General features: G+C 60.6%; 1 protein-coding gene across 3 annotated transcripts in view; it reads right to left on the bottom strand.

Annotated features, from left to right (window-relative positions):
* Plxnb1 (plexin B1) overlaps positions 1 to 26,537 on the bottom strand; it is a 27,874-nt gene continuing 1,337 nt past the window's right edge. For 2 of the 3 annotated variants that reach the window (XM_005410147.2, XM_005410146.2), the window contains exons 2-38: positions 23,564 to 23,616; positions 21,770 to 22,882; positions 20,997 to 21,179; positions 20,548 to 20,676; positions 20,325 to 20,425; positions 19,883 to 20,015; positions 19,457 to 19,613; positions 18,926 to 19,034; positions 18,744 to 18,852; positions 17,668 to 18,348; positions 17,366 to 17,488; positions 17,054 to 17,176; positions 16,651 to 16,744; positions 16,376 to 16,548; positions 16,062 to 16,213; positions 14,132 to 14,237; positions 13,868 to 14,004; positions 13,449 to 13,625; positions 13,072 to 13,243; positions 12,705 to 12,947; positions 11,805 to 11,981; positions 11,581 to 11,729; positions 10,950 to 11,050; positions 10,647 to 10,864; positions 10,371 to 10,549; positions 10,162 to 10,228; positions 9,820 to 9,966; positions 9,251 to 9,419; positions 8,937 to 9,040; positions 8,780 to 8,864; positions 8,412 to 8,584; positions 8,103 to 8,263; positions 7,855 to 8,002; positions 4,886 to 4,950; positions 4,687 to 4,762; positions 3,758 to 3,832; positions 1 to 2,807 (exon numbers count right to left, since the gene is read on the bottom strand). In XM_005410147.2, coding sequence (XP_005410204.1) covers positions 2,703 to 2,807; positions 3,758 to 3,832; positions 4,687 to 4,762; positions 4,886 to 4,950; positions 7,855 to 8,002; positions 8,103 to 8,263; positions 8,412 to 8,584; positions 8,780 to 8,864; positions 8,937 to 9,040; positions 9,251 to 9,419; positions 9,820 to 9,966; positions 10,162 to 10,228; positions 10,371 to 10,549; positions 10,647 to 10,864; positions 10,950 to 11,050; positions 11,581 to 11,729; positions 11,805 to 11,981; positions 12,705 to 12,947; positions 13,072 to 13,243; positions 13,449 to 13,625; positions 13,868 to 14,004; positions 14,132 to 14,237; positions 16,062 to 16,213; positions 16,376 to 16,548; positions 16,651 to 16,744; positions 17,054 to 17,176; positions 17,366 to 17,488; positions 17,668 to 18,348; positions 18,744 to 18,852; positions 18,926 to 19,034; positions 19,457 to 19,613; positions 19,883 to 20,015; positions 20,325 to 20,425; positions 20,548 to 20,676; positions 20,997 to 21,179; positions 21,770 to 22,876 — 6,408 coding nt within the window. In that variant the 5' untranslated portion in view covers positions 22,877 to 22,882; positions 23,564 to 23,616 and the 3' untranslated portion in view covers positions 1 to 2,702. The remainder of the gene's footprint in view (positions 2,808 to 3,757; positions 3,833 to 4,686; positions 4,763 to 4,885; positions 4,951 to 7,854; positions 8,003 to 8,102; positions 8,264 to 8,411; positions 8,585 to 8,779; positions 8,865 to 8,936; positions 9,041 to 9,250; positions 9,420 to 9,819; positions 9,967 to 10,161; positions 10,229 to 10,370; positions 10,550 to 10,646; positions 10,865 to 10,949; positions 11,051 to 11,580; positions 11,730 to 11,804; positions 11,982 to 12,704; positions 12,948 to 13,071; positions 13,244 to 13,448; positions 13,626 to 13,867; positions 14,005 to 14,131; positions 14,238 to 16,061; positions 16,214 to 16,375; positions 16,549 to 16,650; positions 16,745 to 17,053; positions 17,177 to 17,365; positions 17,489 to 17,667; positions 18,349 to 18,743; positions 18,853 to 18,925; positions 19,035 to 19,456; positions 19,614 to 19,882; positions 20,016 to 20,324; positions 20,426 to 20,547; positions 20,677 to 20,996; positions 21,180 to 21,769; positions 22,883 to 23,563; positions 23,617 to 26,537) is intronic. The other variant, XM_013507607.1, reaches the window with a different exon arrangement.

The raw sequence follows: 26,537 nt of genomic DNA on the forward strand, positions 1-26,537 counted from the left end.
CAAGCTGCTTCCAACATTTATTACCACACATTCAGCTGTTATTATATTGACCAGCACATCATCTTTTCAACATCACAAAGTTAATAAAAATACTCCTGGATCTTCTAACCACTTTGGACAATTACTCCAATATTTAAATTAGTGAAAACTATTTTAAGAAACCAAGTCATTCCATAAACCCCTCAAGGAGCCGCAGATGTGAAACAACCGCCCTCTGCGCTAGCAGGTATGCGCCTCTGCAATGCTGGTAAAGAAAAAAGGACCGGCCGACCCAAATCACAAATGTTCTACGGTGAAATTGCGGCCTAAACCCCCATGAACCACCACTAAGCCCTGCCAGCGCTGGCATCTCCACTCAGCTAAGTGACGTTTGCGATCTTGCTGTGGTGGGGTTTTGTGTTTTGGAGAGATGGTCTCGCTATGTAGCGCAGGCTGGTCTTGAACCCCCTATGTAGCCCAGCCTGGCCTCAAACTTGCAACAATCCTCCTGCCTCAGACCCCCGAGTGCTGGGATTACAGGCGTGCGCCACCACGCCCGGCTCCTTTACCTCTTTTATCGCAAGTGTTCTGTGAGGGGAGAGATGAAAGTGCGTGACTTACAGCATGTTCAGCACTTACAGTCCCGTGTGCACAGGTCCAGACATGCAGGCCTTGGCCTTCCTCTCCCGGGAGCCCTCAACTCTGGAACGGCAGGGCAGCATAGCTCTGCCACAAGCCCTGTGACATTGTCCACGGCTGTCTCCCCCTGTTCCTGCTGAAGGCCGCCCTAGTCTAATTCCCCACTAGCCCTGCTCCCTGAGACTGTCAGCTCCAGAGTTTGCCAGAGCCTCCAGAGGAAATTCAGAACCATTTTGAGGGACCGTGGAAACCTAGCTGGGCTGGGTATAGTGGCGCACACCTGTCACACCAGCTGCTCCGGAGGCCAAAACAGGAGGGTCCCAAGTTTGAAGGCAGCCTGGGCAACTTTCAAGACCCGTCATGAAATTAAAAAAAAAATTGAAAAGGCTGGTGACGTAGCTCCATGGTGGAGTCAGCCTAGCATGTGTGAGTCCTGGGCTCAACCCTCAGTACCAGGAAGAAAAAGACCTAGCCGGGGCACCCGTTCAAAGGACTAAAGTTCACCTGCTCCCAAATGGCAGCACCTGACCGTGGTCCCCACACCCGGCAGAAACGAAGAAGGGTCATCAGAGCCAGCACAGAATAGCGGCCGTGACGCCCCGGACACAGACAAGACCCACTGTCGACTTGCTATCTTAGGGACAAAGACTTTGCAGATTGCTTTGTGGCCAAGAGAGGAAGGGACTCTTCCCAGAACCGTGTCGGCCTCTGGCTCTTCACACTCCAGGGAAGCCCAAGGGGAGGCTGAACTTCTGGACAGAGGGCAAGGGAAGCAGGGGCGGTGGCCACTGGGCGATGGGAAGCGAGCCTGCTGGGGGTCCTCGTCTGCAGCACCCTCCTCTTGCCTCTGTTTGGTAATGGTCTGGTCTGCCAGCAGAGCACCAGCCCCACCCTTACTGGCCCAACAGCAATGGGAGACCCCACTAACAGTCTCAGAACTCACCTACAAATGGGAAAAAACACCCAAGGTGCCTTTACGCAGGCAGGCAGTGAGGTGGAACCCCGCCCCTAAGATGTCCTGACTCAGAAGAAAGTCGTGAAACCAGGAATCCAGAAACAGGGCCACAGAAAACCCTCACGCTGTTTAGAGTCGGCTGCCAGGGTGCGATCCCGCCCCAGCCCCTTTCAAACTAAATGGGACCCAGGTGAAGACGGTAAAACACCCAAGCTGCAGCCAGCCAGGCCCCTTGAAGAGACAGTGAACTCCTCCATCAGGTCACAGCCTCCCCAGCCCTGTCCTCGATGGAGTTCTCACTTCCTCCCCAGCTTTACCCCTGCAGGACACGCCCTGGAGCCAAGGACAGCCAGCCAGCCCTGCAGGCGGGGACCTGTGGGCCCACAGCTGCCTCCACATGCACGGCCAGCCTCCCCCGGTGCCTGCTAAGCACAGCTACCTCCACACACAGGGGAGGGCTGGCGGCCCACACATCAGACTCCACACAGTGTGTTACCCTTTAATGACAAGCCGGGCGAGCAGGCCACCCTCTCCTCGAGGGGCCCCGGCAGCTCATGCCCCTCACAAGGGTACCAAGTGCCGCCCGGGAGGCAGGGGGGCCTGAGGCAGCCAGCCCAGCGCAGAGGTCAGTGTGCGGTGACCTGGAAATGGCATTTCTCTCTCACACCTGGCAGGTGGCAGCAGCAACAAAACAGAGGAAGCTGAACCAAGTTCAAAGAGGACAGAAGAGGAAGACCGGGAGTCGGAAGGCTTTCCTTCCCCCCCGAATCCTGACGGGACAAAGGCCAGGACTCACGCACAGTACAGTCTCCTCAGGGGCCTGGAGGCCCTTGCAGCCACTCTCTGGAAACCCTCAATCCCCAACTCCCTGCAGGCCGGCGTCACACGGAAGCAGCTCACAGGGTCACTGGGCTCCGAGCCGGCACGGCACCGCCCTATGAGCCTCAAGCCCCAGGCCTGCAAGATGGTCCAACAGCACCCAGGCCGGAGCGCTAAGGAGACTGGAAGCCACCTTCCTCTAACTCTGCTCGTCAGTCACTACAGGCATCTAAGACGGTGGTCTCTCCTTCAAGGTTCCAGGCCTGCCCAGGCAGGGCGAAGGCAACCGCAGGCCAGGGCTCCCCGGTGCCTACAGATCCGTGACCTTGTTCTCCACAGCAGCTGCGATCTGCTGGAGCCGATAGCCCAGCTGCATCTTCTGGGCCGTGCCGTCCTCCTCCAGGGCAGTAATGATCTGAAACACAGACACCAACACCGTCAGAGGAGACTGCCTCGGCCCACGCAGTCCCTGCAGACGTCACCAGGCCCCTGAGATGCCGGAATAGAACTCAGGGTAGAGGCCTCGCTGCTTCCCCGTGACCGCAGCGTCTCACGGGGGCGCGAGGGGACGACAGAAGAAGGCGCGGGGGTCTGAAGCATTCGTGAGGAAGGGACTGACCGGCAGTTCCTGGCACTGGGGGCAACAACCACATGCCCACTGCACCGGACAGCCATTCCAAGCGGAGCCCAGGCCCACACCGGTGCTGCAGAGCCCTGCCCACGCCTCCCTGCCCACGGCCTGCCAGCCCACGGCACTTCCTCAACCCGTGCGCCACGCACCACAGGGAGCAGGGACGCGACACAACCAGACTGCACGCTCACAGACCACCGAGGGCTCAACTGCCAGCCGGGCAACAGCCTCATCACTGGTGCCACGCAAACGTGAACGGACAATTCCGTCGGGTACTCACAGCCCAGGAAAACCCAAGGAAGGCCCCTCACCCGCCCTCATGGGCCTCGACCCATTTCTCCCGTGGTTCCCACGGCCCAGCCAGGTCTGTGCCCACAGAGGGGGCCATACTCAACACACCAACATCGGAATCCGGCAGGGACTGAGTCCAGGCATCGGGGGGTGGGGGGGGGTGGCAGTTGTATGACCCAGTCCCACATGCCACCTCCAGACACCCCCACCACGTGGGGAGCCCTGCTGAAGGCCTGGGTTACGGGGACAGGAAGAACAGAGCCAACAGCAGAAAGCACACCAAAGACACTTCCCCAACTGCCAGGGGACCCAGCCCCTTTCCTCCTCTGTGCCTGTGGGAGACCCAAAGGTCCCCCAACCTCAGGCACCCAGCCAGATCCCCGCACGTCTGTCCACAGAGCCTTCCAGTCAGCACCCAGGCCACCCTCTGGTCATATGCCCACCTGGTCATAGTATTTGTTGATGTACTTGTAGAGTTCATGCAGCGCCACTCGGGCCCCAAGGTCGCCGGAGTAGTTCTAGGGAGGCGAGCAGAAAGGAGGGGAAAGACATGAGGGTGCAGGCAGCCGCAGGGCGAGGCCCGGGGCCCCAGGGAAAGTCGGAAGGAAGAGGGGCCGCCCTAGTAGGAAGACATCCCAGGTCTAGTCTCACCAGGGCAAGGGCTTCTATTGGGACCCTACCGCCCTCTGCCCATCAGACCCTAGTGTAGCCCCTCTCCCACCCCAGGTGACAGCAGGCAGGTGGGACAGATGCCGCTTGTAGGCTGTAGGCCCAGGATAATTCTGCCAGGATCTCATTCAAGTATTCTCTGTGGACATCGCTGAACCTCAAATCCTCCTCCGGACGATGGAGCTGATGCCACCTAACTTGTGCAGCTCGTACGGGGACCAAATGACACACGGCACCGTGTGAAGGCCCCGACACACGCAGGACCAGAAAGCGCAGCCTCTGTTACCACTGTCATTGTGACTGTCAGAAACGCCCTTCATGAACTCCTGACTTAACACCTGAGGACTGTCTTACAAGATAACCAAGCAGGGGAAGGCATGGCTAAGTTAGCAAAATCACAGGCAGTCCGCAGACCTCACGAGGGCCGCACACACTCAGGTATTTGGCTGAGTCAGATTCAACGGCAGCTGCCAGGACAAGCCCCCTGCTTGCCCTATGATGAGATGCAGGGAGCCCCGGCCCTTCTCAGCAGGAGGTGGAAGGAACACTGCGTTAATGATGGTGTGTGTCCCGCCCCAACCAACTATGGGGCTGCTAAGGTCCCAAGGGCTTCCCTACAAAGGAGCTCCATGAGCCAGCTGGGGCAGGAAGATGAAGCAGGATCGTTATGGCGGGTAGCTGGTACCCAACGCCAAAGCCTTACCCGGGACAGCTCAGCCAGGGCAGAGTTCATCTCCTGGTCGCTGGCTGGGACGGTCTGCCTGATGTCTGCGTAGTACCTGCCAGGAAACCCAGGCCAGCAGATGCTGGGTAAACAAACCCACACTCCCCAGCCCTCCCCAGGGCCCACCCAGCGCCTGCACACCCGGCAGCCCCTCAAGTTCCACTGCCTCCCCCAGTACCTTTCCACCATTCCTTTGTAGCGGGGGATGTCCCGAGCATACAGAAGCTTGTTGATGGGGGAGTCCTGGGCACACGCAGGAAGGCAGTGCAAGAGGAGACAGGTGAGACCCCTGTTAGAAAGAGCAGCTCCCCAGGTCTCGAAGACCTGTTCCAGTCTTACTTTATTTTTATCAGTGAGTGTTCTCAGCGTGCAATGTTTACACTGTGAGGAGTTGGTACACGCATAACACACCTTCATTCCCTTCCCACCCCTGCCCCTCACCACTGACCCCACCCTTGGAGCTGCATCTCCTGATCTCCTCCCTCCCCCTTTAAGAGCTAGCTCCCTACTTCCTATCTATTATCTACCTTTTATTTTCTTCTTTATACTTTGGGTGTCTGACTTATTTCACTCAACATAATGGCATCAAGACACATTCATTTTCCTACGCATGACTCGAGTTTTTCCTTTATGACAGAGTGTTTCACTTTTAAGACAAGGTTCCACATCCCAGGAACCCTTCCAACCCAGCGAACGGGACGGCTGGTTGCCCCAGCCACGTCCTTCTGCAGCAACTTTCTCCACTCCTCCTCCACACAAAGTCCAGCGTCCCAGGGTCCTTCCGTTATGTGCTTAGATCACACCTCCAGCGGCAGCTGGCAGGGCATGACACACACAGTAGACCTCCGCCGTTCACACTCCATATAATCATTTTACAGCTCAGTATGCCGTGGCCCAGAAAACCATGTAAGCTGTCTTAGACAACCTCACTTCCCAGGGCTGAGCTAAGCTTTCAATGACTGCAGTTTACTGTTAATGTATCATTGTTTGATCAGTCTTACATGCCTATATCTGGTTATCCGTGCAACCATTCTGAAGATGACATTATGTAATATAACAACCACTGTTAATATCTATCACCTTGTTTTCAAATTTTGTATCATTTTTATTGTTCTCTACACTGTTTTGTTTATGTATTTGTTTTTGTTATTTTGGGTTTTTTTTTCCTTTTCTCTTTAAAATGAAAAAATTTTTATGTATATACAAGGACAGCTGGGATAGGTGTACAGCTGATGCCTGTGGTTTATTGAAAGGAACAGTCAATGCTTAAAGTTTTCTTTTTTCTTGGCCCATTTTGCATGCTTGAATCTGGTAATCAGAATGACTGGTCTGAAAACAACATGCAGTATAGGAACCATGGTTGAACTCCTACCATCTTGTATGGTGAAGCTCTGCATCATTTCCAATTTTTTTTAACATTATTATTATTACTTGTTTGTTTGTTTGTTTGTGTTTTTCTCTGGTACCGGGAACCGAACTCACGACCTTGCGCTTGCCAGGCAGGCGCTTTGCTGCTGAGCTAAATCCCCAGCCCCAATTATTATTACTTGTTACTGTCTTTGATCAATCTTACATTCTTACATCTGGTAGACTGGGCAACTTTGTTGAAGATAACGGTACGTAATATAGCAACCATTGTTAATTTCTATCATTTTGTTTTGAGGTCATGTATCATATTTGTGTTTTATGTTGTTTTGATTTTTGTCTTCATTATTGTTTTGCAAGGTTTTTTTTAATCTTTAAAATTAAAAAAAAAAAAAAAAATCAGAGAGCGAAGCTTTAATGCACCCAGACGCTGCCTTGACAACCACACCAGGTTCGAGTCCCAGCCCTTCAGGTTTCAGGCAGGGGCCCCTGCTCTCGGGACTTCTGCCTGGTGCTAAGGCTGCGGGGAAGGCAGAAAGGTGGAGGCGGGGCTCCCCCGGTGAGAACAGGGACACACGTCCAGGGCACCTCCCAGCCTGAGCTGAGAGAGTCAAGCTTTCTCCCCAGGCTCCACCAGGGACCCTTGACATTCCTGGGTTGGACTATTTCTGAGCTCCCCGGGAACCATGTGCTGTTCTGTCAGGAGGGAGAAACAGTACAAAGCACTGGCCGAAACCCAGCCATCACCTCGCATCCATTCCTGGAGGCCGCCCGTGGGTCCTGGCGTGGCCCTGTGACTGTCAGCTTACCACGGGCAGAATGAGTAACAAAAACGGCTCCCAAAAGACAGCACTATAGGGGGAATCTTTCCATTCTTCTTCATAGAGGTCTACAGGTACGTGGTCCAGGGGTCTGATCTAAGCAGAGTCCCACCGACAGGTCGGTCTGTGAAGCCATGCAGGCCCTGCCCACTGGGTGGCTGAGCAGACACACTGGGGACCCCAGATGCCATGGACTCGGCCTTGACTGTCGTAACCGCACACTCCCAGGCTCAGCGCTGCAGGACCACTTAGAACACGTCTCTGCTTCCCAGCTGCCCCACCAGCACACCCCTCAAACGTAGCTTTCCCTGGAACTCACACCCCTGCCCTTCCACTGGGAGAAAGACACCCGTACCCTAAGGAGCCAAATCCACAGGCAGCCTGGAGCTGCTCCGAGCTTGGAGAATCCGCGTCTCCACTGGATACCACCTGGTAGCCCCACAAATACCACGGGCTCACCCCCTCTCTATCTGAGCTCACCACAGCAAAGACCCCAGGATCGTATGACTTCCTCCTTCCTCTGCATCCCTCACAGCCAGTCCACAGCTTCTGCTTGTCCTGTGACCTCTTATGGGCTCGCACCCAGCCCTTGCCTGTCCACAGGATAGCACGGCTCCCTCTGAATCCCTACCCTCAGGGTGAGCCCTCACCAAGTGGCTCCGGCTGGCTGCCACAGACTGCCAGAGCTTACGCACCCAGCCATACCAGGCTGCACCTGCTACGCATGCCCCAACCCTGACACAAAGCATCCCCTGCTCTAGCTCAGCCCTTAGGTCTGACCCACTGCCAACTTGTAGGGAGCCTAAACAAGGCCCGGCCTGGAGATGCCGTAGGTCAGACTTCCCATAACCTCCCCAACCTTCCACCCTGAAACTCACATGAGTGCACACAGAGCACTCTCCATCCCCAGCCCACCCTCCCCCGACGCCCCACCCGTGCTGGGCCCAGCCCCGCCGCTCACCCGGCCCAGCTTGTGATCAGCCAGGGTGCAGGCGTCCATGAACGTCTGTGCAATGACAAGGAGCACTGCATCCATGTTATCAGACGTCTGCACGTCGAACACGAACTGCGGGTTTTTTATGATATTGATCCAGAACCTCAGAGGCAGGCTGTGGGGGGGGGGGGGGTGAAACGGCCGGTGAGCACGCTGGGGCGGGAGGAGAGAGAGACCCCAGCAGACACACGCTCCCAGCCCAGCCCCCAGCCCACCTGTTGGTCTTCCAGATGTGAATGGTGTCCTGGTCGGAGATGCCGTGCTGCTGCGCCTGCTCATCCAGCAAGTCAAAGAAGTACTTCACAGCCAGAGGCACGGGGCGGCTGGTGCTGAGAATCACCTGGAACAGGTCATCCACGAACTTCTGCAGGGTGCCCTGCGGGAAGAGGGAAAGCAGACACGGCGGTCAGCAAGGGCATCCCAGCCCCAGCCTGGCCTCCGCAGGCCCCGCACCACCCCAAGCCCCGCAAGGGGCCGTTCCCCACACCCAGCCCCGGCTGCCCCAGCCCGCGCCCGCGCCTCACCTTCATGGACAGCAGGCGGGTCAGGTAGATCTCGGGGATGGCCTTGGCTCGCTCCCGCTCCCCGCCCCGAAGGCTGCCCCTCCGCGGCCGGGGTGGCTCTGGCTCCTCGCTGGGCTTCACCAGGTGCCAGGGTCGGATGCCCCCCTCGTCCACATCTTCCAGCATTGGAGTCCCTGTGCCAAGACACAGCTCATCGCCTCACACCAGGTCCACCTCCTCTGGGCCCCTTGGGTCCTGCCAACCCTCCCAGGAACAGGGTAGAAAGGAAACAGGCACGACCCCACTCTGAGGCCCACAGGGCTCCCGTCAGCCAGGACCGGGCAGACAAGCGTCGAGCAGCGCGTTAGGGCTTGGTGGCAGGTACTCACGTTCCCCGGGGACGTAATCCTGGTTCTCCCTGAGAACATGCTTGGTGAGGCAGGGAACAAGGGCCACAGTCGCTCCGTCTGGGACCTGCTGACCACAGCCGGTGATCCCTCCGCCGGCCCCTCCCGTCTTCCCCACCCCCACCTCCCACCGTCCCACCTTGTAATGCTGCAGAGTGTTCACGCGCCTCCACAGCCCCTGGACCTCAGAAGTGACGTCCTCATCGGACAGGATGAGGTGACCAGCCACCCCCGACCGCCACTCTGCAAGGGTAAAGGTGCTGGCACAGGGACACACCCGCTTCTCGGGGGGCAGCCGCACCCAGCCCTTCCAGTTTAGGGGAGCAGCTGTCTGAGAAAAGTGCTCCAGAGCCAGCCTCTGCCCCAACTGACCACATGCCACCCAGCCCGGGTGACGAGCAAACCCAGACCTAACACCCCCCGGGTCCCCAGGCCCTGCCTCCGGGTCCTCACCAACGTCCAGGGTGTGAGGGTCCGGCCGCTGGGCAAGAGGAACTCCTTTATAAAGCTGGTCTAGCATCTTCTCCTTGGCCTGGGAGATGGTGTCACAGTCCAGGACCTTCACCGGCACCCCCGGAGACTCTCCCGCCCCAGGCCCCACGGCCAACAGCACATTCAAGGTCTACACAGGATGCAGGAAAGTGGTCAGCAACCAAGTCACATTCAGGACACAAGGCCAAGGGCAGGGACAGCCCATGAGAAAGTCTCAGCATCTGACCCCCAAGTACCAAGCAATCTCTCATCGTGTCTCTCCCCCTGCCTGCCTCCCCAGCTGCCAGCTTCCTCTGCAGCGACCCCCACTCCCAGCACACTGGAGTGCATGGGGGCGCGTCTGAGTGAAACCGGAATACACGGGGCCCTGGGCTCCATCCTCAGCACCACCAAAAATACACAAATCAAGACCGCTCTCCCATGGGCAGCCAGAGGACAGGCTGGCTCTACATCCAGGCCCAGACCTTGGAAGCTGGGACCCCAACAGGAGACTGACGGCACAGACCACACGCGAGCACACCCTCCCTCACCAGGGGCCGGTACTCCACGTCCTCTCTGAGCAGGCGGTTGTCGTTGAGGGTATACTTGGCTTTGCCAGTCACGCTGTCCACTGGCCCCTTGTCCACCTGATGCTTAATCCCGCGGAAGAGCATGTACAGAGGCTCCCCTACCGAGTCCTGAGGGGGGGCAGGCAGTTAGGGACACCGCAAGTGTAGAGGTGTATGGGACACGACGCGTGCTAGGAAAGGCACATGATGCAGGCCGAAGGTGACCAAGGACACGCCGGGCAGGGCCTCTGCTCCAGAATGAGGGTGCAAGCCGCTGGGGCCCAACCCCCCAGGACAGGAGCTCTGGGCCCCCGTCCCCCTTACCCTCAAGAAGGTGTAGAGGCAAATGGACATCCAGTTGGTGAGCAGCTTCTCTACCACGGTCTCCGTTCTAGGGTGACAGGAGAGGGGCGGGCCAGGGTCAGCGCCGGGGCTGCGGGGTTCTCTACGGAGCAGACCCCAGACCCAAGGCCCCGCCTTTGCTCCTGGCTCCAGCTGCCCACTCTCCACGCAGCCCCAACGGCCACACAGACCTGCGCAGCATCAGCTTGGGGTTCTTGGCCACATACTGGGCCACCAGGTCGCTGAGCAGGGTGCGGAGGATGTCCGTGAAGTACTCGAGCTTGCCGTGCAGGGCGACCGTGAGCAGAGACGCCACGTAGGCGCGGTCCCGAGCCGAGAAGGTGCGCTGCCCCTCCAGCGTGTGTATGAACTGCGCCGGGAGAGACGGGGAGGGGCGGGGCTCAGAAACAACAGGACCCAGGAAGATGCCCGCGAGCGGGTGGTCCCGCTGAGGGCTGGGGCCGCACCTTGGTGAGGAAGAGCTTGCTGTTGAGCAGATTGGAGAGCTGTCCCAGGCCCTGCTCCACAGTGGGCCGCCTGCTCTCCGGCACACCGAGGTCGCGGTGCAAGGGCGACTCCTGGTGGCCAGGGAAGAAGACCCTCTCGGCGTACACCTTGTAGTCCAGGAAGGGGATGCCACTGCCCAGAAGGTCGCTGGTGAGGTCGGTCATCTCCGTCATGAGGTCTGTGGAGCAGAAGAGGCCAGTTCCCTATGACAGGAGCGGTTCTGGACGGAGCCCTGGAAACTGGGGGCCACCCAGGAGCCTCACCTGTGAATTCCTTCTTACAGCGGTCCCTCACGCTGCTCTCCAGATTCTCCAGCTGGATCTGGACCTTCTTATAGTCCCTCAGGGCCTGCTTGCTCTTCCGCCTGCTCAGAACCAAAGGCGGGAGGGAAGGGCAAAGCCCTTGCAGGGTCCCAACGCGGCCCAGACCGGCCTAGCTCGGGCCCAGGTATAGCCTGACCTCATCCAACACAGACTAACCTGCTAAAGCCCAGCCAAGACAAGGCCTGGCTTAGAACTCAGCCTGCTCCACCCCGAGTGCCACACCCACCTATCCCCATCTACCCCAGCACAACTGCAGCCAGGGACGAGCCAAACCTGGCCTGTGACCTATTTCTATAAACAAAAACGTGTGAGAACACAGCCGGGGAGCTCCAGCGGGGCCGCTGGTTAGCACGCGGTCCTCGTATAGAACACAGCCACGCTCACGCCTTGACAAACTGTCCGCGGCTGCTCCTGCACGGAATGGCAGAGCCGAGGGGCTGCGAGAGGGACCACTCGGCCTGAAAGCCCTCCTCTCCGGCCTTCAGAGAAAACCTCTGCTGAGCCCAGATCAAATCCGCTCCTTCCCCAGCCAGTCCCGTTCTGCGCACCCAGCCACGTCCGCCGCACCCACCTGTACATGAGGACAATGACGATGACTCCCAGGGCCAGAAGCGAGGTGCCGACCCCCAGGCCCACCTGGGCCGCCACAGGAAAGGCCACAGGGCTCTCGCCGTCGTACTGCACATGACCCAGGGAGAAGCGCAGGTTCCCCATCTGCACCTGTGTGGGCAGCCCCCGTGAGTGGGCATTCGGCACAGCCCCAACGCCCGCCCTGCCCAGGACCAGCAACCTGACCGTGAACTCGGGCAAAGTGTCAGGCGCCTCCCGGAGGGCATGAGGCCACGGCAAGGGCTGCTCCATGGGGGGTTCGCAGTACAGGTGGTACCGGGTCAGCGTCTTCACCACGCAGGGCCCGTCTCCTATCATGGCCACCACCTCCTCCTTGGACATCGCAAGGTCCAGATTCTCCCCCTGGAACAGAGTCATCAATACGTCACCCAAAACCTTTCCCAAGGAGCTGTTGGTCCCTCAGACCCTAGGCTGCAAGCATCTGAAGGACGGTCCTGAGGAGCAGGGCTGACGGCCCCTCGGCCTTTTTTCCCACAGTGGCCCTGGAGATGCTCATCAGATTGCTCACGTGATCCTGCTCTGGCCCTCCCTGTCACTCTTTTCCAGAGCTAACAATCTATGGAAGCTGCCTCAGGTTCAAGGCCAGCCTGGGCAACTTAGTGAGACCCCGTCTCAAACTTCACAAAAGGGCTGGGGATGTAGCTCCGTGCGCCCTAGATTCAATCCCCAGTACCAAGGGCGAGGACAAGAATGGAGAACCAAATCTTGCCAGGTACCTAACAAAACCAAAACCCCTGCTGAGTCAGATGGCCCTCAAGTAGTTCGAAGACTGTCTGCCCACAGCCTGTCCCAGTGCCCACCTCTACCGACCATGTATGCCAGGACACACGCCTCGTAGCAGGCCCCTGCACAGGGATCAACCCATTACCTGCTGGGTACCACACAGCCCACTCCTGTGCGTGCCAAACCACTACTCGCTGTGCTGCAGACACCTGCTGTGGCGTGTCAGGATCCAGGCCACCGCTCAAAGCCCTCCCAGCAGCCCCCAGCCCTCGCTCTACCATCCTGGCCTCTGCACTACATGTACTGCGAACCAAAGCAGGCCCAGCCGAGAAGGGGCGGTACCTCCACAGAGAACACGCTCCCGGGCTTGTGCCGGAACGGCGCAGTGGGGTCCTCAGGGTTGAGGGGCTTCAGGGTGGGGTCAGCCTCATAGGAGAAGGGAGTGGGACTCAGTTTTGCAAAGTCGAAGACCAAATTATCGAGGACAAACTCCACCCGGACCCAGGGGTCCTCAGGCAGGCCCGGGAGGGCAGGTGTGCGACACAGGATGAGCTGGGAGGAGTTCACGCTGCACGGTTCCTCAAACTGGCGGAGAAGACGGAAGTGTCACGTGAAGGGCCGCCTGGAAGGGGGCTGTGCATGGGGGGGGCCAGCTGCTGGGGCTGCTGGGGAGGTGGGTAAGGGGACAGGGAGGCCCACGGTGGCTTACACGCTGCCCGCCACAGGAGGCTCCAGGGGAACACGCTGCCTCTGGGACCACACGGCGCCTCCGCCCCGGACCCCGACCAGGCTGCAGAGCTCCCAGAGCCGCAGTCACCCGGATCCTTGGCATCTGCACCACATCCAGATTCTGGCCACGGACCCAGATCTCACGCCCGCCACTGAAACACAGCACACGAGCCACACAGTTTGCTAAGACCAGGGTCAAAGTGCAGCCTGCTCCCAACGAGCTCAGCCCCAGCCCAAACCGCATGAACTTTCCTCCCTGTCGGCAACGCAGAATTCACAGCCCCACACGTGAAGCTCCGACCTCCCCCAGGAGCAGAACTCCGTCACGCGCCCTGCAGCCGTGCCTTTGGCCCCCACCTGAGGAAGCTCTTGGTGGGGCCGGCAGAGGTGACGTTAGGGTCTGCTGTATACTTGAACTGGCCCTGCTGAAGCCTCCGCTGCGCGGCCCCAAACCACACGGTCACGGGAAGGGTGGCGGGCGCGGGGTACGGGCTGGTCTCACAGCGCAGCTGCTCCCCCTGTGGCTCCAGCAGCCTGTGGAGGGGCGGGGAGGGTGGGAGGGAAGGAAGCGCACGGGATCGGGTCCCGCTCAGGCCTTACTCACTTCCCTTCCTTGCTGACTGAAGTCTCCACCGCAGCCTGGCGTCAGGAGGGTCTGGCCACTTCCTTACGGGACAGGCGCGGCCTCCTCCGGTGCCCGCGCTCCCCGCCCCCCGCCCCCCTCACCCTCTCCCCGAGGCCCACAGACTTTGGTAAGATGGGGGAGCAGGACTCACAGGCGACAGGGCTGGTCTCCCACCACCACTCGCAGGTCCTCCACGCGCCCGGTCAGGAACTTGGAACCATTCAGAGTAAGGTAGGTACCCCCAGCCCTGGGGCCTTGGGCTGGAAAAATGGAATGCACCTTGGGGTCCTGTGGGAAGGGGCACAAAGAGAGCCATAAACGTCCGGCCAGAAACAGAAAGGCCGGGGAAGCCCTCGCAACCCTCGCAGGTGGTGCATGGCAGCTGAGGGCCACGCAGGGCGGGGGACTCGGGCACCTGGTAGGCAAAGCTGAGCTCCGAGACGCCGCGGCCTCTTCCTGGCACTTCCACGGCCACAGCGCCAGCCACCTCCTCCCCGCTGGCGCCAGTGATGCACACGAGGCTGTGGGCACAAGGCAGGCGAGGGGCAGTGAGACGGCACGGACAGCCCTCCAAGGGGCCCCGCAGCGCGCCCCTCTCCCGCAGGGGCCCCTCCCCATCCCAGCCCGGCCAGGGTTCTCTCTCAATCTGGAGGGATCGCCTACGGCACGTGGCAGAACCTGGCATCTGAAAACACTCGTGGAGCCCCGGAGGCCTCCGGCAAGGAGGAGTTGCCCCTGCATTGTGACACACGTTCCGAGGGCAGCCTGAGGAGGCTGGCTGCGGGGCTGGCCAGGCCGCAGGCCGACGAGCGTGCTGCTCTGCCACCCCCACGTGCCAAGCGGCAGGACATGATCTCTCGCTGGAGAAAGTGCCTGAGAACCTCCAGTCAGCTCTGGAGACAGATGTGAACAATGTGGAAATGAAGAGCCCGGGGCAAATTAATTCCACAGTGCTCAGCCTGCACTGGCTGACTCGGTGACACTGTCACGGTCACTGCAAACACTGCAGACACAGAGCAAGTCCTGTGTGAACTACCCAGGGAAGACTCCAGCCAGAATACACCTTAACTGCTTGATAAATCACTCTGTAGGTCTTACAGTTCTGGAATCACTGACATAGCCTCCTTAGGTTCTCCATCATAACACATTTTGGGAAAAGCTCCATGTTCTTGCAAAGTGTTCACTTGTAAAACAAAGACTGTGGCCGGGTGTGGCGGCTCATGCCTGTAATCCCAGCACTCGGGAGGCTGAGGCAGGAGGATCACTGTGAGTTCGAGGCCAGGCTGGGCTACAAAGTGAGCTCAAGGCCAGCCTGAACTAGTGAGACCCTGTCTCAAAAAATAAAATAAAATAAAATGAAGACTGTAATACTAGGAACAGTAGGGCACATTTAATAGTCACAGCACTGAGGGAAGGTCCCAAGTTTGTGACTGCCCGCCTGGCCAACTGAGTGAGACCTTGGCTCAAAATACAGAAATACAAAGGGCTGGGGATACAGCTCCGTGACAGAGTGCCCCTGGATTCAATCCCCAGAACCACAGATTTTTTTTTATAAAATAAAATACAGATTGTACAGCCTCCTGAACTGACACTTTCTGCACAGTGAAGTCAGACATCTGTTGGTTTTTATTTATTTATTTATTTTCTGTCGTTTTTGAGACAGGGTCTCGCTATGCAGTTCAGGCTGGCCTTGCGCTCACTTTGTAGCCCAGGCTGGCCTCGAACTCACAAAGACACCTGTTGCTGGTTTTCTAGTTCGCCTGACATTAAACCAAGTTTGGGTCCTACTGCTTGCAGCCCCTCCTTGAGTCCTGTGTATGCACCTCTGGGACCGTGCAACTGCTGAGAAGGCCACCCAGAATACCTCAGTAAACTGTGAGCCCTGGCACCGAAGCAGCGTTTCCCACAGACTGGGCTCCCAGGACAGAGGCACTGGCTCTCTGCAGGTGTGCCACAGCACACAGCCGACGGCCCGGCCAGGATGTGCTTGGGAAGGGGGTCAGCTGGCGAGAAGACCAGCCCCTAAGGACACTGCCACCATCACTATATCCAGTCACTCAGAAAGCCAGACAAGAACGCTAAGCGGAGCCAGGAATCAGCCTTGGGCAGCAACTGTGCCCCAGGAAAGCTCCGAAATGCTTCCCACCCCAGGCAGCCCAGGCCAGAAACCTACAGGTGGGTGCAGGGCCTGGGTGGGGGTTCCAGGCCTCGATGGCGCCCCCACCCTGAGGCACTGGGACTAGCAGCAAGGAACACAGGAGAGGGAAGGCAGAGGAGCAGGAAGTAGGAAGCCCTGAAGGGAAAGCCATCGTGGAAGCCATCCGCGATGGGTCCGGCCAGCTCACCTGCTGGAGACTTCGTAATCCCGGGCATCCACGGCGCAGGGCACTCCGGCCACCCTGACCATGTCCAGTACATCCTGAACATGCTGGCCCAGGTTGGAGCCCCTGATGGTGACGCGAGTGCCTCCGTCCACGGGTCCAGTCAGGGGTTCCACCTGTCCCAGGACGAGGACTGCTCACCTCCACCCCCCTGCGGACCTCCTGTGGCACACAAAGGCAGCGCCAGCCTCCCCACATTTGGAGCCCGGGACCCCTGGCACAGCCACCCTCCCTCCAAGGACAGCAGTGAGGAAGGAACAGCCAGAGCTTCCACACACCGAGGAGATGAGAGGCGCAGGACACTGGGTGGCCACAGCCTCAGCCTGGCCACAGGCCTCCCTGGCCACGCAACGCGGATGCTCTCCTTTGCACCACACACAGTCGTACTGGGGCATGGCGGTCTGGCAGCGGCTGCAGTCCCCATGTCCCACGGAACAGTCGTACAGGACCACTGGGGAGAGCAGGGACACGGTGGGAGGCGGGCCTGGCAAGCCCGGCTACCCGCAGCCCGCAGCCTGCACAGCTGCCCGGAGGACCCCTCCAGGGAGCTCACCATGCAGCCCGTCAGCACTGTCCACACGCAGGCGGCCGGCCCAGCGCACGAACAGCTCCACCCGCAGCTCAGGCTGCCGGGCCTCGTAGCTGAGCTGCAGAAGAGGGCGCGGGGTCAGCCTGCGGCCCGGGGGGTCATCAGGCCCGGACAGGCGGCTCACAGAAGGGACCGCAATGACTGTTATGAGCACAGCATCAGAGGTCAGGGTTGGGGTGCAGGAGTCCATCGGGCAAAGGGGGCGCTTAGAGGCAGAGCTGGACGGGAAGGGTTTGCTGGGATTCCAAGCCAGAAGTCAGGCCGGCCCGCACAGTCCTGCTCTCCAGGGTCAAAGTGGGCATGGGGACAATGTGGCAGCCAGCTACAGGTGGTAGCCAGCCTGCGGCCCGAGTACCCTTGCCTGTACCTGGTGCTGCTGGCACGTCACGTGGCACCAGGTGTCCGGAGGCAGCTCACACTCCACCCGGGCCTTCACCGCCACCTCAAGGCCCTCCAGCTGCATCACACACTCGCTGTCTCCCGGGCTGTCCTGGGGACAGGAGACACCACTGTCAGGGCACCTTCCGGAGCTGGGCCCCAGGACCTTCCAGGTCCCCAGCACAGCCTGTTGGCGGAGGGTGAGAGCTGGGGCTCTGCCCTCTGCCCGCTCCCCAGGGTCAGAGAGTCTGTCACCATGCAAAGGGGGCTGCAAGGACAGCTGCGACCGGGACCCCCGTACCTGCAGGAGGCGCAGGTTCCGGCCCCGCAGGCGGACCTCTCGCTGCACGCGGACGGGCATCAGCGGAGAGCTCTGGACACTCTCCACACAGGGACAAGAGCTGGCCCTCCAACTCACCTCTCCCTGCGGGCACCAAGGGCAAGGCGGTCTGTGCAGCCCACCTGCCCACCTCGGCCTCTGCCCTGCTGGGCTCCCGGGGCAAGGCCCCGCCCCGTGCCCTCGCCCGTGCAGAATCCGGGCTGAGAAGGGCCTGCGTCTCCCCGGGCCCCCTCCCAGGGCCTCGCTCCTGGGCTGGACCTCACCGGCTCCCAGAGCCCGGGGGTGTCGTACTGGTAGTCCAGGCTGGGCAGGAGGCTGAGGGGGGCGGGGGGGCCCTCGTGCTCTGCTGAGTCTCCGTCACCTGAGAGGAGGGTGGAAGTGGAGAAGGCGGGCGCGTCACCCCCTGTCCACTCATCTGCCTCGGGCAGCTCGCCGCCTTCTCTCATGAGCCAGTCCAGAGCGGGGTTCGTGGAGCCAGCGGCCCCTGGGAAAGTGGTGGCGGGAGCAGTGCCAGGGGGCTGGTCCAGGGCCACCGCAGAGGGAAGGGCCTCGGGGTCAGGCTCTGCAGGGGGCACTGCCGCTACTTCTGAGGGTGCCGGGTGGGAGGTCGAGAGGTCCTCCGGTGTGGCCGAGGGCCCCAGGTCAGTGGGGGCAGGGACAGAGGCTCCAGGTCTGGTGGGGAGGCTGGACAAGGGGGGTTGCTCGTGGAGAGGTGACTCCGTGGAGGCGGGGGAAGGTATAGGGCTGGGACCTGCCCGGGGCCCCTGGGGGCTGAGCAGGGAAGGCCTGACCCCAGGCGGCACATCTGAGGCGGCAGTTATGGCGGGAGCTCCGGGCTCCGCAGGAGTGGTGTAAGGGGTAGGGGTGGCCGTGGCTTCGGGGGTCGTGGGTGGGAGGGGGCTAGGTATGCCTCTCGCAAGAGGAGCTAGGGAGGAAAGCGGGCTCTGAGGGGAGACAGAGGAAGACAGGAAGGGCCACTCAGCAGGCAAACAGAGGAGCAGGCAAAGGGTACGTTAAGAAGGAAGGAGGCCAAGGAAAAGAGAAACAAAAACAACCCATTAATTCTCCAAAGGAGGAACAGACGGCTGGCTCCAGGGGTGTCTGTGCTGAGGTGAGGCAAAGGCCACACCGCCTGCCTGTCAGCTTAGGTGTCCTCTCCCCACACAGGTGGGGCAGACCTGCAGCTGCTCTCCAGGGAGTCCATCCTACACAGCGGCTCAGGCACTCGGAACAGAGCCTCAGGCGGGCGGGCAGGCAGGCAGGCACACAGACCCCGGGCCAGCAGACATCCTCGCACGGGGACCCAAGCGCCCACCTGACCATCCCGGCGCCCACTCACCTGCTGGCTCGCCACCATCGGCCCGGCATCGCACGCCGCCTTGTGTGTGCACAGGTGCTGCCAGACACACCAGTTGCAGCCCCAGCGGCTGCTCACACAGGCCTGGCACCTGCACAGAGCACAGCCATGGGGTGCGTGTCGCCTCAGGGAAGCCCAGGGCGGGCGCCCGGGGAGGAACTCACGGTGCAGACGGGTGGAGCTCGGTGACGGCCACACAGTCATAGATGGAAAGGGACGCTTTGACAATCACCACGGCGCCGAACCGGAGCTCCACACTCACGGACACGTGGTCTGCAGAGTGCGAGAGAAGGCGGAGCCTGAGTGGCCAGGCACCACACCAAGCACAGAGACCATGCAGAGCGGGAAACACCATCCACAGGGCAAAAAAACGGACACACAGCAGCGCTGGGGATGGCGAAAGGACCCAAAGGCATCCACCAGCGGGGCGTGGTAGCGCACAGCTGTAATCCCAGCACTCAGGAGGCTGAGGCAGGAGGATCGCTGCAAGTTCAAGGCCAGCCTGGGCTACATGATGAATTCAAAACCAGCCTGAACTACACAGTGAATCCCTGTCCCCAAAAAAACAAAACAAAAAGAAGCCATAACTCAGGGCTCTTTGTCTAGATTTACATCTCATCACAACCACAGCCCTTGGAGCCAGACGGGAGCAAACTGGGGCTCTCAGGTACAGGGGTGGACCCTCTTTCACCCACCGGCTCCTTTCTGCAGCACCGGGACCTCACTAGAGTCTGGGGAAGAGCACATCACTCCAGAACCGGTCACCAGGGCAGGACTCTGATGTTCTCCAAAGTGGCAAGAATAAGACTCCCCTGGCCACAGGGGTGGCAGGTCCGGTACCAGCAGGAAAACCTGTCAAGAAAGCCCAGGACACACTGGCCGTCAGGCCGCAGACCAGGGAGCGGGTTTATGGGGCACCCAGTGTGGACAACACCAGGGGCCTCCAGCCCCCACGCCTTCACAAACACCCGGGGCTGCGTTAGTCACCAATACAGAAACCAAGGTCTGAAGAAGAGTGACTATGCCAGCCATGTCGGATTTCACACACAAGACACAAAAATGCAGCTTTTCAGCTCATCCCCAGCACCCCCTCCCTGGGCCCCGCCACTGCAGTCATTCACCTCCCTCTTCTCCTCCCGGCTGAGGTTGGCAGGGCTCACGGCTGCCACTCGAAGACAGCCTGGCTCAGGCTGGAAGCTCCACAGCCACTGCTCTGGACGCTGGCCCCTGGAGCATTCAGAACGGCGACTGCACCTAGTTGAGAAGGTCCCGTGTCTGTCTGTGACCCTCACAGGCCACCGAATTCACAGGGCAGGGATGCCTACGCTCCTGAGGCCCTGCACAAGGCCCACAAATAGGAGGTGACACCAGGCTCCCATGTCTGCCCTCGCAGGGCAATGATGCCAGGGACTAGGACGGCAGGAGTGGAGGGGCTGGGAGCACCCGGGGGTCAGGGGGTGTGAGTCAAGGACCAAAAGTCGGGAATCCTGGCCGACACAACCACACAGGGGCACCCAGTGCAGGAGGCTGGGTGATGGGGCCAGGCGTCAGCAGAGCACCAACCTGCCGAGGAGCACACACCACCCACAGTACGGGTCCCGGTGAGCAAGGCAAGACGCACAGTCCAGGTGCTGGGCACAGGAGGCCACGGGAACCTTCACAAGCTATGAGGCAGACAGGACCTGAGGCTCGCAATCCAAACACCAGGCCCTCGCCCGCAGCGGGGTCCCTGGCTACCCAGAGGCCCCTCCCACCAGTCACGTCCTGGCTCAGGCCAGGTACTCACTGTGGTCTGAGTCATGACATACAGATGCTCGAAGTTTCCATCGAAGGTGAGGTCCCTGCTCACCGCAGAACCCCACTGGATGCTCTGCGTGGAATACGAGCGGCCATCGCTCCCCGAGCCCAGGTACACCTGAGATCAGAGACCACAAGGTCTGGCACCAAGTCCATGGCCACAGACCCAAGGCCTCCTCCTCTGCAGACAGAAGCAATTTAAAGACAAGAACTTTCTTCTGGGCAGTCACGGGTCATCGCAACCAGCCGAGGCGGGGGAGTACACAGGTAAACACTACCCAGCCTGGGGTGACAGACACGGGTCATCTCTCACAGCCCAGGGCCGGACAAAGCCCCGTCCCAGCATCACAGGATGACGATGCTCTTCCTGGGCTTGGTTCCCAGCAGCCTGTGCCCTCCAAACCCTGGGACAAGGCCTAGCACTTCCTGTGGACTCACTCTGTGCAGCTGTCCTTGACTGTCTCCCAGAAAAGCAATGGTGTGGCCCTCCTCCATGGTGACTGCCACAGCTGTTAGCTGAACCCCTGGCCACTCCAAAACTGGTGTGGCTTCCAAAGGGACACGGCTGGCCATGGGGCTGGGTGTGTGGTCTGAGCCACAGGGAAAAGCATCCGGGGTGTCCTGCAGGCATCAAGAAGCATCAGGAGGGCCCTGCACGGAGAACTACCCTGCTCCGCGCTCCCCGGACAACCTCTCCCAGCCCCGTCTCTCAGCCGGCCCTCCCTGACAGCCCCGCCCTGGGCGGCGCCTCCCAGAGCCATGTCCTCAGCCCTGGCTCGGTGCACCTTCTCCAGCTGCCCTGGGCAGCTTCCAGGGGCGGCTGATGACCCACTGCCCTTGTGAGCAGTTTCTTGCTCCTGTGTTGGTCTTGAAGTTACAATCACACAACCCCTACCCTCACCTTCCTTTCCTGCTCCACAATATAAATGGTGTCATTCCAACCTCTGCCCCTGCCCTAGCCAAGCCCACCTCTGCAAAACCACCTCTTCAATGCCCTGGTCCGAGTCCACCCCTGCACTGCCCTCTGCTACCTGTTTGTGAGAAGGTACCCTTCTATCACTCAGGCCCAAAGAAGCCCTAATACCTGTCCACCTGACAACCTCCCACCGCACCACCGGCTTCCCGTCAGGTGCCTTGGGCAGCTGCCTGGCCCTTGCTACCTGGCCAGCAGCCTTAGATGAGGCAAAAGCTGGGGCCATGTCAGAACTCACCACCGGCAGCTGGTCACAGGAGGAACTGACGTGATAGGCAATGTAGGCCACCTCGGTCTTGTCCTCAGCAAGGCCCTTGCGGGTGTAACAGGCGTCTCGTGTGTGATTAGCGAGCCGGTCCACCTCGTCCAGGGGGAAGGCGCAGAGTGCAGACGCTCTCAATGCCCCAGTAGCCGCGGACGGTGGCTGGCCCACAGTGGGGGGTGCCGCTGAGGAGAAGGCGGCAAAGAGCACCTCCCCCCCGGCCATCCCCCCGGATGTGGCCACAGCTGCAGCCTGGATCAGTCCGTAGCGGCCCCCCTGGCAGGCCAGAGGCAACTCCACATAGGAGTAGTAGTGCTGATCCCAAAGGCACACACGAGACACGTAGGCACGGAAGGCTCTGGACGGAGCCTTCAGGTCTCGCCGCAGGAACAAGAAGTAGGCACTGGCCCCACGCACGAAGGCACTCACGAAGTGGTGGCTGTACTCGGAGAGGTGGCCCACTGCCAGCTTGGCCGTCTCCTCATAGGAGAAGGCAGCTTGGGGGTCTGGCGGCCTCAGGGCCCGGGTTGTGATGGGCGGAATCCCACCCCCCACGCCCCTGCTGGTGTATCCCCGCCCCACAAACAGGAGGGGCTCCCCCGCCAAGCCCCGGGCCACCAAGCCCACCGTACTGACCGCAGGGTCATTGGCAGCCACATACTGGGTGTCCCCAGGCCGCTCTGGCTGCAGCAGCAGTTGCCCCAGCTGCCCCAGGCGCCGCTGTTCGCAGACGCCCTGGTGCACGCTCCCGCACACCACCAGGGCCCCCGGGCTCACAAGGAGCAGCTGGTTGGGATTATCGGTAAGCTGGGCCTGGGGGCACTCGTCGGGCATCACGGGCGGCAAGCAATCTCTGCTGTCCAGCACGGGGCCTGTGGACACTGTGGCCTCCAGGTGTAGTTCAGGGCTCAGCTGGAACAGGAAGTTGGTGGCCCCCACATAAAGGGTGCCAGAGGTGGGGTCCCTTGCCAGGTGCTGCAGGTGTGTGCCATTGGGAGTGAACGCCGCTGGCGGAGGGGGCTGGAGGGCAAGGGCCCACCCGGCCCAGAGCGCCTGGAGGAGAGCTGAGCCGAGAGCAGGCATGGTCACCTGGCAAGGAGAGACAGCAAGTACAGCGCGTGCGGTCCCCGAGGACCCTGGCGTCACCGGTGAAGGACGAGTCTTCGCCATGGCCAGGATGCCCCTCCTAACCTTGGGCTGAACAAGAGGCCCAGGCCCAGACGGGCACTATAGTTTTCAGGCCCACACTCCACCCAAGGCAGAAAGAGGAAGCACCGGCCCCAGAAACCCCAGCACCATCCCTTCCTGCAGGCACTGCACTCTCAGAAGACCTGCAGCCCGCTCCACGTCCCCCCACTGCCTAGCACCACCACGCGGATCAGGAGCAGGGCTTGAAAGGGACAGAAGTGCAAGCAACGGGGTGGATGGGCCCAGAACCCGAAGACGGGAGAGGCTCCTCTGCACGGAGGGCAGTTTCCTGGCCAGAAGGAGATGGAGAGGTGAGGTCTCAGGAGCCACCAGGTGTCAGAGGACATCAGACCGGGGCAAGAACTGGGCACAAGGCCTTTAAGCCGGGAGTCCCGCAGGATGACAACCACAGAAACACCAGGCCGGGGGAAAGTGGAGGAAAAGTGGGAAAGTCAAGGAAAAGTGGGAAAAGTCCAGGCTGGGAGGGGCGGGGGCCAAAAGCCTGCACCCCACCTTGGGGAGCCCTGGGCAGAGGAGGGAGTCACACTGCCCCCGTTTGCCCAGGGGTAAGGTTAGACTCACCTGGCACGGCCAGCTAGATCAGGGGACAGCAGCATGACCTGAGCAGGAGTCACCTAGCCAGGGGGAAAGCAGGGCATGAAACGGGGGGCTGGGCGAGAGGCACGGCTCGCTCGGCCATGGAAGCCGCACAAAAGTACCCCTCCCATTGCCCAGCCTGTCTGCACAGCCAGGCCTGGCCTGGCCCTCGGCCACCAAACACATTCCACAGAGCACGCCTCCTTGGAGCCCACATGGGGAGGGGGAGGGGGAGGGGGAGGGCAGCAGACAGAGCCAGGCACCCATGGGGCCTGGGAAAGGTCAGCTAGGAAGGAGCCCTGTGGCCAGCAGGGCCCAGTCAGGCCCCTAGCACAGCACCCTCTCTCTAAGAACTCTCCCCCTCAGCACCTGCACTGACCTGCCTTCTGCTCAAACAGGGCCCTGTCAAGGCACCCACGTACACTCCCTCCAGAGACCGGGCTGCCCGCCCTGGCCCAAATGGGGACCTGCACACCGGCAGATACACACACAACACTCACGCCCAGGCGCACGCGCACACCCAGTACACACGAGAACTGACATACACACACGTACAGATACGACCAGTACACACAGCAGACACACAAACATACAACACAGGCGCCTATCTTCCACATCAAGACACATCCATGGGGACGGTCCCTCCATGAACCATCATCACATGATGCAAACACACGGGACACACGCACATCACACACACTCACCGGAGGCATAACACACAACCATCAACGTTTAGACATTTAGACACCAGACAGACTCACGCACGCTTCCTGGTCCCAACACTAAGTCCTAGAGAGCTGGGGAAGCCGGGCCGTCTTTTTGATAGCTCCTCTCCTGAAGATCAGAGTAGGGATGGGGCTCAGCATGGGGGTGGAGGGTGTCCTGAGGAAGTCACTATGTGTGGCTGACCTGTCCCTCAGGTCCAGCCCAAGGACCTTCCCAGACTTCAGGTGCCGCCTAGCTGAGGCTTAAATCCCACAACTAAGAAACCGTGGCAACGGCACCTTCCCCAGACCCCAACGGCCCCCAGGGGCAGCAAAGTTGGTGAGGTGTTAGGACACAGCACGCACGGCAGACTGGGAGACACGCTCCCTACGTGGATGCGCCCTGTTGCCCAGCCCCTCCCACCCCCCAGCTGCCAGGCTGTCTGCAGGATGTCCTGCTTGCATCCCTCCTCCCAGGGGTGCTCATTCCAGCGGAGCCTCAGCACGGTGCTCTGAAACTGCCCAAGAGAGCAGGGCTGGACACAAGGCTCCGAGAATGGTCCAGCAGCCTGGTGGGGCAGGGACGCTGTGGAGCAGGGGGCCGTGGCCACAGCCTGGCTGGGCACTGCTCCCAAAATAGCTTGGGGGTTTCCATTTTTAGTGTGCAGAGAACAGGGCAGCTCTATGGGAGCGGGAACAAGGCCGCCTCTGTTTGCCACCCAAGGGGGTGGGAGGAAGGAGGTGTCAGGGAAAGTCTCGAACCCAGCCAGAAGCCCAGGACTATGGCAAAGCTAGGCTGCCCAGGAGCCCCCCACCTTGTTTCCAAGGGCTGGAGAAAGCTTCGTCCTCTGGGAAGACAAGGTCCACCTGAGGATAGGCAGAGGCCACCTCCTCCACTTGGCTACTGCCCACGTCTCCTGCCCCCCTCATGCCAGGGATTGTGCCTTGGGCATAGGGTCCCCTAGTGAAACCAACACTCACTGTTTAATTTGCTTGCAAATATTTGCTCAGAGCCTACCGCATGCCAAGCTTCTCCAGCCCTCAAGGGCGCTCTCTCTCTCTCTCTCTCTCTCTCTCTCTCTCTCTCTCTCTCACACTCTCACACACACACACACACACACACACACCCCACGCGTGAACGCAGCTTCTCCTCTATTTTCTTTGAATAGAAATGAAATACATCTGTCCTCCTGGGGCTGTGGGGTCCTCCCGGCCTGAGAAATAAAGGTCAGGCCCTCTGGTCCACATCCTCCCACACGCATGCTTTTCGTTCCTGCCTGAAGCAAGGCCGTTCCACTCCTCCCTGCCACCACAAGCAGGGGCTGTTCCCACTGCCCGGAATGCCCCTTCCCGCTCTGTCCCATTAACCCCACGCCCAGCCATCACCTCACCGGGAGCCCTCCTTCCCCATCCTCCCTTGCCCCGGCGGTCTCCCCTGCGGTGGACGGGATGGACACACCTAGCCACTGGCCTGGTACATACTGCCCCGCTGGCAGAGTGTGTGCTGGCATTAGTGGCAACCCCCAAGACCATTTGGGAGGACGCGCTTTCATCCTTTTGCGTCCTCCCGGCTCTTTAAAGGCGGGCACATGGCTCTTGATTCAGAGGCCAGCAAGCGCCACACACGTCAGCACAGAGCAGGGACCCCCTCATGGTGAACGGCCCCCATTCCCTTCCAAGGAAAGCTGGCTGGTGGGAAAGACACGGGGCTTACACACCTGCTGCTTGGCCTCTCCAGGGAAAAGGGCTTACCCCCACTTTTGTGACCGTCTGGGCTAGAGCAGGCTAAAGTGCTGATTTGCAGCCAAGCCTCACGTCCCCAACTTGCACAGCCAGGACCTCCTGCCGCCTCCCTGCATCTCAGGCCCTGCCCAGGCTCACAGCCAAAGCCCGGCTCTGACCCAGCCCATGCCCAGGCCTGCCGGGTGGGCCTGTCCCGGGCCAGTGTGTCTCGGAGCGTCTTCAGCAGTGCCCACGACTGCCCGACTTGTCTGCGGTCAGCAAGCCCCAGCCGACCTCCGAAGCGGTCCCCGACACCCGAAGAGGCTCACAAACTCGACCACACACCTGCGCCTCGTCTGGGGGCCCGGTGGGAGACCGGCCTCCGGTCCACCCCTGCGGCCCCACGCCGAGGCCCGCGGCCGGGGCGGGTTACTCATTGACAGTGCCGGGCGCACGCTGCCCCCCGCCGTCGGCGCACTGAGCACCCTGTTTCCCGGCGCCCGCCGGCCGGTGGGTGCGTGCAGAGGGCCCCT

This window comes from Chinchilla lanigera, unplaced genomic scaffold (assembly GCF_000276665.1).
Source record: "Chinchilla lanigera isolate Chin_1 unplaced genomic scaffold, ChiLan1.0 scaffold00131, whole genome shotgun sequence".
Lineage (NCBI taxonomy): Eukaryota > Metazoa > Chordata > Mammalia > Rodentia > Chinchillidae > Chinchilla > Chinchilla lanigera.